The 12,757-nt window shown below is 38.4% G+C and overlaps 1 protein-coding gene across 1 annotated transcript; it reads right to left on the bottom strand.

The window, feature by feature from the left end:
- Positions 1-2,384: 2,384 nt before the first annotated feature.
- LOC134675753 (uncharacterized) lies at positions 2,385-12,539 on the bottom strand. The gene is made up of 7 exons (XM_063534063.1): positions 12,519-12,539; positions 11,993-12,109; positions 10,910-11,183; positions 10,321-10,661; positions 10,050-10,099; positions 9,588-9,696; positions 2,385-2,534 (listed from the first exon to the last, which is right to left on the bottom strand). Exons 1-7 carry the CDS (start codon positions 12,522-12,524, stop codon positions 2,385-2,387), a joined length of 1,047 nt encoding a protein of 348 aa, XP_063390133.1. The 5' UTR covers positions 12,525-12,539.
- Between the last annotated feature and the right edge of the window lie 218 nt (positions 12,540-12,757).

Raw genomic sequence — 12,757 nt, 5'->3', positions numbered from 1 at the left:
TGGTAGCCGTACGGAACACTAAATGCCTCGAGCTATCTCGGGCTTGGCCAAATTATTTTTATTTGTATTGAAATGTTTGATAAAAGGAAAATCTATAAACCTAGTTTTTCATTGAGTCAATAACATACTAAAAATCATGGAGAATGGAAAATATTTAGAAGAGAAGTGGAATAACGTTTTCTCTTTTTGTATGAACGATCACTGCTATACTTCCCTAGTTCCCTCTTAAGGCATCCACGACATTATTCCTGAAATGTCTCGTCTGATAAACAATGTTACACTTATTTTAATGTAATTATTTCTTAATACAGTATTAGCATTTTTATAGGCTTCGTGGGGTATAAAACGGGACGATCTGTGTAGCATGGATCATACCAGAACTAACGTTCAGCGGGTCGATATCCCAAAATGGTGTTCAAATTGGTGATCGTGATCCTGACCTTGCTGTAAGTACCTAAGGTGTATTCGGGTAATACCGAATGTCGGACAATTCCGAAATTCAGATGAAAATCACCCTAAATTCCATCATAATAAGAGTCTCTTTTCGGAATTATCCGACAGTTTTCGACATTCGGAATTACCCGAGTAAACCTTACTTATTTTTAACTGATTTCAAAATTCACATACATTTTTGTTAGGGTCGAATTCCGTTGAAGGGTTCCACGAGGAATTGAGGGAATTCCTCAAAATCGTAATTATAAATTTATACTTACCTAAGCGTAGGTATATACTTAATGCGATTTGTAATTTTTATCTTATACCAATACCAGTTAGTTAATTGGATTGGTTTAGTAGGTAGATCATTTTTCGTCAGTAGCTACACTTGTGACATCTAGTGTCAAGTAGGGGTACTGATAGTTCCACTACTTGACGTTAGATGTCGACTACGAAATAACGCGCGTTTTGCTAAGAAAACTGATGTAAGTATGGAGTTACCACTCTATCTGTACATTACTCTATGACTTGAATGGATATAAACTGTTTTTACTGCACGTTTCCATTGTTATTGAAAATACCGGGATCCCGGTATTGCATTTAAAAATACCGGTATTGAAAAATACGACTAAAAAGACGGGATCCCGGTATTGCGGGATCCCGGGTTCCCGGTATTGGAAGCTCTAACGATGACAGAGCTGACTTTGAGGACGTCTTTTGCTTTTTCTGTGAGTGTGGAATTTTACATACATTTGCCAATCAGTTCGATGACGAGAGGGCGACAGTATCCTCGTTTTCCGATTTGATTAATACTTTTGATAAGCCCAGATACCTATGTTGATATTTAACAAGTCGTTAAACATGGTAACATACATATGACATCCTAATTTTTATAGTAGAACACATCCACACCATGACTTATAGTTTGCGTGACTGGTGGTAATTTTTTATTGTTTTTGATATGCGATCTTATTCCCTAAAATCTAACACTCCCTATGTACCAACACTATGTAAGACTTACATTGTAAGTGCCTATGTAAGTAAATTGCAGTCCAATGACTCCGTTACTGCTTATATGTACATATAGGTACGAAGTTCAATGGCTATGGGTAACGTAAAATGGGGTTAGTGCGGGTTTTCCAAGCCCAAAGCTAACAAAAACACTGATCTATTTTTTTTTCACTTTTCAGAGTAATAAACAATGGTGCACATCGTTTCAACAGCTTCGATATCGATCCTTACAATTTCTACAAGTACAACTTTTTGAAGCACTCGATTTTAAAGAGAGATGGCCAAACTGACACGAATGACGTATTACAGAAAGCAAAACACACGTTTTGTCCTCCCTATGATAGTAAATGTAATAAACTACAACACAGGAATAGTTCGAAAAGAGCTTTGAAAACTTTTATGGTAAGACTCATAGACCTAGTATTACATAGATGAGCTATACGCGTGCTTCCGTGAGGGATAAAACAAACGCAAAGCGACAATATCAAAAACACGTTTTAACATCCTAACAACATACTTACCAAAAACAATCTACGTAATTCGGTCGGGTTATTTGTTGCCCACCATAAACCATACTAAATTTTTGATGGGGAACAAACAAAAAGTGAGACTGTGACAAGGACAAGCAATAATACCGCTTTCTCTGCTACTCCTACTGAAATTTCCATAAGGCATCTCGTTCGGTCGTTTGGCCCCTCCCCCCGTGTCATCTCTATATTATTGTACCTCTATGGTAAGACTGTAGGGAGGGTAGGGAGCGTGCATGAACTATAGGGGGCAGCATAGGAGCCGTCTGTGGAGCCGTCAGATTTTTGGCGCGAGTAGGGTTGCCATACGTCCGGATTTGTCCGGAGATGTCAGAATTTTTGACCCTTTGTCCAGATTGCGACCGGACTTGGCAAGTGTCCGGATTTTTAGGAATGACCTTATAAAAAAGTTTACGTGATATACTGCGTAACGAATGCAATTCGGCGCGGGCGCGGGTCGTGCGCGCGCGGGGAGGGGGCTATGGGGATGCGGTGAGGGAAAGGTAGATCCACGATACAGTACACCACAGAGAGCAGCGCGCCACCGGGGTGTCGTTCAAGCTACGCCAAATCTCGTTACAAGGCATGTCCGTATTTTTTGGGTGATGTCAGGATTTTTAATTTTTTTAAATTCTTCCATATGGCAACCCTAGGCGCGAGGAGTAAATGTGAAGCTTATGCTTCCGACGTAGCCCACAAGATGGCAGAACCTACTATGCAGAAGAAAAGTTTTTCAACTTTTTATTTTATTTCAGGATTACCAGGATTTCGTGCGTTCCATGCCACGTGAGATTATAACGGATGAATATGAAGACGATAATTTAGAATAAGTGAAACAAAACTATAACACTGATACTATAACTATAATATCAAAACTATAGTTAATAGAGTCGGGTCAAGCTACCCTGGCATTTGCAATGACAGAGTGTGGAAATGTCATTATTAATGTCAAAACTCTATGAAAGTATGAAGTTTATAACGACAATTCCACACTTCGTTATGTTCAAATCGGTGCAAAGTTAGTTAAGACAGAGAAAATGCGATCAGTATTAGTTAAAAATGGCTGATATTTGATTTATACAGTATGTCAAATGAACGAAAATCATTTACTCAAAGCTGTTAATGCTTAGGCCGTACTGAGCAACTTTTACTATGGGACCAACCCAGAAGTCACGAAATAATTTTTAAGAAAAAAAAACCGACTTCTATGGGGCCCGGTGAAAGATTATGGTAGATGGTGCACTATGTAGAAAAGGAGGTAAAACCAGTACCTACTTTCTAGTAGCATTTCGTTTCCGTAAGGGTCGTAGTTATCTAGCCTAACCTAACCCACTTCTCTGATAGCAGTTCGGTTCTGTGAGGATCGCAGTTCGAACCTAATCAAACCCACTTTTCTAGTAGCATTTCATTTCTGTAAGACTCGCAGTTCTAACCAAACCTAACCCACTTTTGTTCGGTTCTGTGAGGATCGCAGTTCAAACCTAACCTAACCCACTTAACGGCGCATGCAGTGCGGTGTACGGGAGTTTGAGCGGGAGGGGTTTGGCATCATCATACCCACATTTTATGGTAGGTAATCATAGTGGTTTATTTAGTTTAGGTATCATAGTGGTTTTCCGGGTCAAGTCAAGGTCCGGGTCTCTGAGTCAGAGTCCGGGTCCGAGTCCCGGTCCAAGTCCGGGTCCGGGTCCGAGTCCGGGTCCGAGTCCGGGTCCGAGTCCGGGTCCGAGTCCGGGTCCGAGTCCGAGTCCGAGTCCGGGTCCGAACCGGATCCGGGTATGAGTCCGGGTCCCAGTCCAAGTCAAAATCGAAATTCGAAATCACCAAACATGTACTATGCGTCGTTGGAGAGTTCTGTTCTGATCATCATCAGCAGTTCCACTTCATCAAATGCGACAGTTTCTAATGTAAATGCTTGATTTTATGATGAAAATACAAAAAATTCTATACGTATGCCTTTAAGATTTGAGGAGTTCCCTCGATTCCTCATGGATCCCATCATCAGAACTCGAGCTTGACAGAAATGTGGCTTAAAAACTAAACTTGCTTAACAAACATAACGAAGAGGACAAATTGCCAAACGTGAACTATGCGTCGTTGAAGAGTTCCGTTCTGATCATCATCAGCAGTTCCACTTCATCAAATGCGACAGTTTTTAATGAAAATGCTTGATTTTCTGATGAAAATACAAAAATCTCTATACGCATGCCTTTAAAATTTGAGGAGTTCCCTCGATTTCTCATGGATCCCATCATCAGAACTCAAGCTTGATAAAATTGTGGCTTAAAAACTCAACTTGCTTAACAAACATAACGAAGAGGACAAATCGCCAAAGGTGAACTATGCGTCGTTGAAAAGTTCCGTTCTGATCATCATCAGCAGTTCCACTTCATCAAATGTCACGTTTTTGAATGTATATGCTTGATTTGTTGATAAAAACACAAAAATCACCATATGTATGCCTTTAAGATTTGAGGAGTTCCGTCGATTCCTCATGGATCCCATCATCAGAACTGGATTTTGACAAAAACGGGACCAATCTGTATACAATCAAAAAAATAATTTTCAAAATCGGTCCAGTAATGACGGAGATATGGAGTAACAAACATAAAAAATAAAAAAAAAATAAAAAAAATAAAAAAAATAAAAAACATACAACCGAATTGATAACCTCCTCCTTTGGGATTTGGAAGTCGGTTAAAAAATTTGGCTGTTTCGGGCGTTGAAATTTCCTATTTGCCAAAAAAAATAGAGAGTCAATTTTTTTTGGCTTATTATTAACCGGGCAGATAAAATATTAAACGTGAACTTTCATTGGGCATATAATAATATAATTTGGCTGTGTATTAATAATTTAGCGCCAAAAAATATACATTAGCCTCAAATAAAAGCATCATATTATTAAAAAAACTGGCAGCAAAATCAAGCCACCCAAAAAATTATGGGAAACTTAAAGTGATAGGTTGGCGACTAAAATAATAAAAAGGTTAAGGTAACCGATGACGTCCGTCTTAATATCGAGGGTGGGAAGCTCACTCTCCTTGTGCTCCTGGACTTTAGTAGTGCCTTCAATAATGTAGATTTTGATATTCTCCTAGGCATACTTAATACGCTTAACCTTTCTCAATCTGCTCTCGATTGGTTTCGAAGCTACCTCTTTGGTAGGCGCCAGCGAGTAAGGGTCGACGACAAGGTCTCCGGGTGGTGTGACCTTACCGCTGGTGTCCCCCAGGGTGGTGTGCTCTCTCCTTTGCTTTTTTCCATCTTTATTGACGGCATTACTAAATCTTTAAGGTCTAATTACCATCTGTACGCAGACGATCTGCAGATTTACGCGGCGGCTAACATTGACGAACTTCCTTCTCTTTTCAATAAGATTAATTGCGACCTAAGAGCTATTTGCAACTGGGCTTTGAATTTCGGGTTACAAGTGAACGCTAAAAAATCACAAGCAATTGTAATTGGCAGTCCTCATTTTATCTCCAAACTAGCGGATATGGTGTTACCCGATGTTATCTATGACGGGACTTTGATTCCACTTTCCTCTACTGTCAAGAACTTGGGTGTCATCCTAGACCAGACACTCTCATGGACGCCGCATATATCGGAGGTCAGTAGGAAGCTATTTGCTTCGCTGCACTCTCTAAGGCGACTGCAAAACTTTCTTCCTCTTACTACTAAAATCTGTCTTGCTCGCTCTCTCTTACTGCCACTCCTTGATTATGGGGACATTGCTTTTGTGGACCTAAGGGAGGAACTGCTTGACAAGCTAGAGCGCTTGCAAAATGTCTGTATTAGATATATATTTGGGTTGCGTAAGTACGATCGCGTGTCTGCCTTCCGCTCGCAGCTTGGCTGGCTTCCGATACGACGTCGTAGGGATGTGCATGTTCTGTCATTACTCTTTAACGTGTTATTTAATCCCGCATCCCCTACGTATCTATCAGAAAGATTTAGTTTTTTGGCTACTGTTAGCGATCACCGTCTGCGATCTAGTGCCAATCTGACTCTAGCCATTCCACCGAAAAAGTCGCGTGCGTACTGTAGGTCTTTCACTGCCTACTCAGTTAAGCTGTGGAACGATCTACCAGTGGACGTAAGGAAATCGCAATCTGTTGCCTCACTCAAGGAGAAGTTGAAAAAGTTGTGGTTATTAGACTCCTGATGTAGTTAGAACTGAATACTTTATATGTATATATATATATTTATATATAGTTTATATGTTTATGTATACATATATGTATATGTGTATTTTATGTAAGTATATGTCTAAGTATATATATGTATAGGTATGTTATAGTTTATGCGTATTTATACTATTTATTAATATGTACCTAGTACTGGTTTTTTTTTTCTTTTTCTTTAAGTACTTATTCGCTCTCGTCGTCCTTTATGTGTATCCAAAATTCTCATAGTGATATTTGTCCATATTAAATTGTCTTTCACCTGTTAGTATCTGATCCTTTCGCATTTTCTCAAAGGTTAGCTGGAAGAGATCCCTTTTAGGGATAAGTTCGCCTTTGTACATAACATTTTTATTTTTGTTTTGTTTTTGTCCATTTTATGTAAACCTGTTTATGTGCAATAAAGTGACATACATACATACATACATACAATAAATTGGCAAATAATATTGTAAAGCGATCATAAAATTTAGTTGTCATCTAGTTGTTCACACCTAAGTAATCAACTATAGTCATAACTGAGCATGTCGTTTCAGCTAGGTAGTATTTTAATACGAAAGCAGTTAAATTTAATGAATATTGGTCACTTTTTACACAAAACACCTCAAATTAATTTACCAATACGTAATGGTCAGTATACTTATAGTCGAAATTTCTAATCATGAAACGCCTAATAGCCATTATACCATTACATCTTTAAATGTTTAATTACTAATTTCAATAGTTACCACTGTGTTATTCTGCTAGAGTCAACAGATAGGTGCGACGACGAGCGAAACGAGGAGGAGCGTGTTAGGTTGACCGTGTAATGACCAAACAAAATATTTTAAAAGAACTTCATTTTCGAATTAATAGATAGCCGTTATAATATAATAATTCAGTTGCCAAATAAATACTTGGTACCTGCCTAAAAATAATCAAAAGCTGTAACGGCATTAAAATACAACTCATATTGATATATTTTATGGCTCCGTTTTTGTTGTACCCATTTCTATTTTATTAAACTACCCAAATTCGATTAATTAGTTGACCGGTTAAATACGTGCCATTTTTTTTCGCAATTTCGGGGTTGGTCCCATAGTAAAGGTTTCTCAGTATGACCTTAACATTAACGGGTTTGAGTAAATATTTTCGTTCATTTACATACTGTATACTCGTACGTATTTAAAATTAATGTATTCTTTGATAGTCAAAGATTAAACAGTAATCAAGAGCTCGTTTAGTTTGTCTTTTATTATTTTCAGAAACGCCCATCTTTCCTGATAACACAACGGCCCGATTCAAACAAATGCTTCTAAGAAGTCACAGCGTAACGATCCGATTTGTAAAAGTGTCAAAAGTCACATTTCTTCAACCAAAAACGTCACATATTATTGGAACTGTCAGGTCGGTATCGTACCGCTATGACTTCTTATAAACATTGTTCGAATCGGGCCGTTACTTTGAACTTGGTATTTATTGAGAATTAGGTTTGAGGTTTCCTCGTAATTGAAATGAAAAGTAGAATGTTTAAAGTTAGACCAAGAAAAGTCTGCAACGATTTTGATAGCCCACGCTGTGGAAGTTATTTATACGTCATAATTTCATAGAAGTTTGACGTTTGAAATAACACTTGCACTGCGTGGGCTATCAAAATCGCTGCAGACTTCTTGGTCTAACACTAACTCAAGTAAAAGGTCTATCCCGACGCATTCAAGAATCTCCTATTTTGAAAAGTTAAAAAATAAACAATAAATGTATGTGTCGATACTTTTATTTAAAAGACACAATTGACATCTTTTTACATTATAATTGCAATACTATAACACACAATATACTATAATCACGAGAATATTGCCTCTTTCGCTTCAATCGGGGTCAGCTCTGCGAAGTCGCCACGATATCGTAAGAATTTTCCTAGTTTTTACGCGTGTAGTGACCGTTTCTTCGGAATCTGTAAAAAAATCAAGACATTAAAAAAAAAATATTGTGCCCAAGCTGAAGACCAATTCGACAAAAAAAACAACGGGTTGCACTCCGGGAGCGCCGGCAGAAGTGAAAACTCAACGACATTGTAACTCAAAATATTAATAACAGCGCCATCTAGTGCAAAATGTCTGCAGCACTATGTATAATTGAGGTTAACGCCATCTAGCGTTAATTCGTCGCATTACTTGAAAGTGAAACCCCTAAGCACATCACTGTGAGTACTACAGTTATATTAATACCAGTTTGAGGGAAACTCACTAGATGGCATTTAAAAAATCAATGAAATTGTCCGTCACACATGACGTCACGCAAGCGCCCTCAATCAGCAAACATCAGGCTCAGGCATACATTTGAGAGGGTTACGCCTTACGCTGTCTCGAGTTTAACATTTTTTCCCACCTCAAAAAGTGCACAGCGCCGCTAAAGAAGTTTTTACTTCAAAAATTGTGCCTATTTAAGCTAAAGACTTAACAGCCCGCCATAACTTTTAAACTGATTCGACAAAAAAATGCCATGTAATTATCGAATCAGAGAGCCTAGCGCGAACCACGTTCGACGTCTTGCCTCTATGTCACACGTACGAATTCAAAGTTCAAAGTGTATATTGTATATAATTGTTCACAAGTGCGACAGAGAGGCAACATGTCGTACGTGGCTCGCGGTAGTCCCTCTGCTTACCAAATTTTACTAGAAACGTACCTAAAACATTTTTAAAGGTACCTTAATTTGGGAGAGAATCTTCGCCTCCTGGTCTCATTGTTTTCGATTTTCTGCTCCTCTTCAGTCAGTTCCTGAAAAATCAAAATATTTCATGAAATATTAACAGGATCGGGCCAACGACTTATACGCAAAGTCATGGACAAAGTTTAGTGTCGCCAACCTCTACTGTAATATTTCATGAAAAAAGCTCTGTCTGTTTGACTGTTACCTCTTCACGCTTAAACCGCTGAACGGCTAAGGATGACTCACGCTAGACCGGGCCGGAGCAGAGCGGCTACCGCAAAAATCCAAATTCGCAAATTGCGGGGATCTTTCCCTTTTACTCCAATGAAGGCGTAATAAGAGTGACAGAGAAAAATGCCCGCAATTTGCGAATTTCGATTTTCGCGGTACCAGGGCCGGAGCATCCAGCGCTTCGTTTTCTGTTGAAGCACCACGTGATCGCCGATCAGCCGTCATAGAAAATGATAAGTGGGACACCTCAACCCGGCCCTAGCCCGGTCTGTGTCGGGGGGGTGTATCTGACCACCTGGAGCCTGGCTCTCGCGGGCCGGATTCGACCGCTGTCGGCGGGCCGGATTGGAAGTATTGGAACGCTACTCGGGCCGAATTTGGCCCGCGGGCCGGAGTTTGGAGAGCCCTGCTTTAGATGAAATATGCTATAGAGATAGTTTAAGACCCAGGGAAAGACGTGGGATAGTTTTTATCAATCCCTAATCTAGACGGCAGAAGAAGTTAATACCTGCACAATGGCCCCGGACCTGACGACATCACTAGCCTGAGGGGGTCCGTACTCCCTGAAGCCAGGGGGTCCATATTCCAGGAAACCTTCAGGCGCTTGTTCCGCGGATCTAAAGTAATGAATCATGGAAAAGATGATTTAAAGACACTTATATTTTCAAAATGATTATTTTTATTAATCTAGTCAATCAAAAATTTCTAACATCAGCAAATTATTTTAATTGCCAATGTAAAACATAACTCCTAGCAATTAGGTTTAAAAATAGTGAGCATTAGATAGTAGGTAGACCGAAATAAATGACATACAAATTGTATACAAAGGAAGAAGTGAGCAAGTGTTTTCTTTTAAAAAATCCGTAGTAAATAAAGATGGTGCAAATGGTTACTAAGAAGTCCGGTAATTTTGATAAACAAAACAACAGAAAAAGAAGGAAAATAACGAAGAAGAGCTACGTGAACTTACCCTAAAACTTGTACAGATTTCACATCAACTGCTTCTCCGTTGGTTTGAACCTGTAATAACATTAAATATTAATCACATTTAACTTAAAACAATACACATAAATTTGACTGACGATAAGCAAGCTTAATCTACTTATTAACAACCGAGTAAAATAGGTTTTACTTCGTAAATTACTAATTCTACAACGATATTCAGCTAATCGAAATCAATTCTATACTTATAAATGTCATTTAAGTATAATAATTTCACAAATGCTAAAAAGGTTAGGTACCTGTTGAGCTTTAATTTCCTTCTCCAAATTGCTAAGCGCCTCAACCACATTTTGAACTCCTTCAACTGTCCTGACCTCAGCTTGACTGACCTCCTGAACTTGACTGACTTGCTCAACTTGCGAAGATTCAACGTTGCTATCTTCTTCAATTGTTTTCACTTCGGCAACCTCAGCAGTAGTTGTTTCTACTTTTTCAGTCGCCGCTTCTTGGATTTCTACTGTTTCTTCAATGGCTTGAACATCAATAGCACGTCCTTGAGGTACATCTTGTGCAGCTTCCGTTATTTTTTCTTCATTAATTTCAGTTACTTCTTCTTCAACGGCTTTTTGCTCTGTGGTTACTGAAATAAATAAAAAGTGAAGTTCATAATCAGGCCCAATATTTGGGAATTCTTTATTGTTTTTATAACTGAAAGCAGCATAAAAGTAACTATACATTGTTATAACGTACCTACTAATACATTTTGAAATTAAATTCCGATTGCTCTATAGTGTTAATCAGTGTCGCCATTATTAGGTTGACTGAAAGTATTTTACAATTAATAATCATCACTTTTATAAACAGTTACAAAACCAACATTAAAATTACCTTCAATAGCATCTACAACAGCTTCAGTAACTTCCTTAACTTCTTCAACGGCTCTAACTTCCCCGACTTCTTTCACTTCTCCATTAACTTCTTCAGCAAACTTAGCCTCAATAGCAACGAAGGCCTGCTCGGTCTCGGTCTCAGGGAGGGCCTGGTGGGTCAGATCTTGAGACACCTCAACCACTTTAGGAGGACCGTATTCACGGAGAGCATCTGAGCCTGATGCTTCGGATTCGTTGAGGATCACGTCTTGTAGGGGGTTTCCTGTTGGTTTCTGTAAAAAGTGATGTAAAAATTATGTGAGATCACTTATATATGAGTTATATTGTTTCTGTGTTCATAGTCCTATTAATTTTACGCGGAATTAACTATTCATCATATGTTTATGTAAAATAAAAGATTAGTACCTCTCATTCAGTTGATGTTTCTTGAGAAATGTAATTGTAAAACGAATGCAGTCGGAACATTGTACCTACATATATAAATTTAAAAAAATACAATTTTCAGAACCTTGTCGTAATCTAGATCCAAATGACGTACTTCATAATAATTACATATACTTAATCTTAGAGCATTTATTAACTGGAGGAGACGTCATGGCTGTCATTTTCTGTACGAAACAGTCTGCAGAATTTTCTGAGGGAGGGGACGTCAAATGTATTGCTATTTCTTCATGATTTGTACGTAACGTACAAATAGCCATGTCATTCCGTACAAAAGTTTGAACAATTGTGCAAGTTTTCCGGCTGAGGGGTAAGCTCTTAACCCTTTAACCGCCAGAGTCTGATATATAAGACATTACATATCCAGCTCATTTCGCCACAGTCTGATAAATAAGACAAAGATCTGATTTGGTTTTTACAGTACATTTATAACTCCCGTAACTATGCCAACCTTACTCTGCATGGTACAATTACTGTCGGTGGCGACACGAGCACGCTCGATCAAAAATTGCTGGCGGTTAAAAGGAGGCGACTCCAGTTATTCAATGCTCTAAGCCAGTCTAAGCATATAATCAACAGAAAATAACAAGAATAAATTAATTTAATTATATTTCAATTAAATATAATGTAATTTTATCACCTGAACCTCTGAAGGCAAGTAAAAGGCAGGGCCCTGGGGTCTCCAGCCACTCGGGAGGTAAGGTCCAGACCCTGAACTGGAAACGGACGCCACCGTGAAGATAACTAGAGCAAGGACCTGGGAAAAATACATTTAGGTACCTATAACATTTATTTTACAGTACATATGGTCCTACTTTCCCGCACTAGTGCGGGAAAGAGCACTTTTTGTGCGTATGTCAAAAGGTTAAAGGGCCATATGTACTGTAAAACGTTGTAATAGGTAATTCGCAACTCGTGTCGATTTACAACACTCCTCTAATTGTAACTCTTTAATTTAAAAATTATCATAAACACTTTAACTATAATAATTTAACCTAATATAATGCCACCAGCCTTCTGGGCACCCTACCATCCGGCGCCGAGCTAGCTCCCATTTTTTATATAGTTGTTAGAGTGAAGTTTTAATTTTAATGTTCAGTTTAATTATTTTGTTAATACTTTTATTTTCTAACAAATGATATGGGCTAATAATTTAATACACGCACCTTCATATTGCTATTGATATGCTTGAGATCAAGGAACACCGAATGATGTCTGACCACAGAAACCTCATCGTTTTATACTCATTATACCCCAAAAAAACACAAGGCTATACTCAACAAATATTTGAAAATATTTAATTAATGTTTGATCTGATTATGCAATTATTAATGCGAAAAATCGTTCAGCATCGACTATTATCACATGATCTTTACATTGGAACTATCACCAAACTAATCGAGGT

Source organism: Cydia fagiglandana, chromosome 23 (assembly GCF_963556715.1).
Source record: "Cydia fagiglandana chromosome 23, ilCydFagi1.1, whole genome shotgun sequence".
In the NCBI taxonomy this organism is placed as follows: domain Eukaryota; kingdom Metazoa; phylum Arthropoda; class Insecta; order Lepidoptera; family Tortricidae; genus Cydia; species Cydia fagiglandana.
The sequence above is the reverse complement of the archived record's forward strand: the minus strand, read 5'-3'. Positions and strand labels throughout refer to the sequence as shown.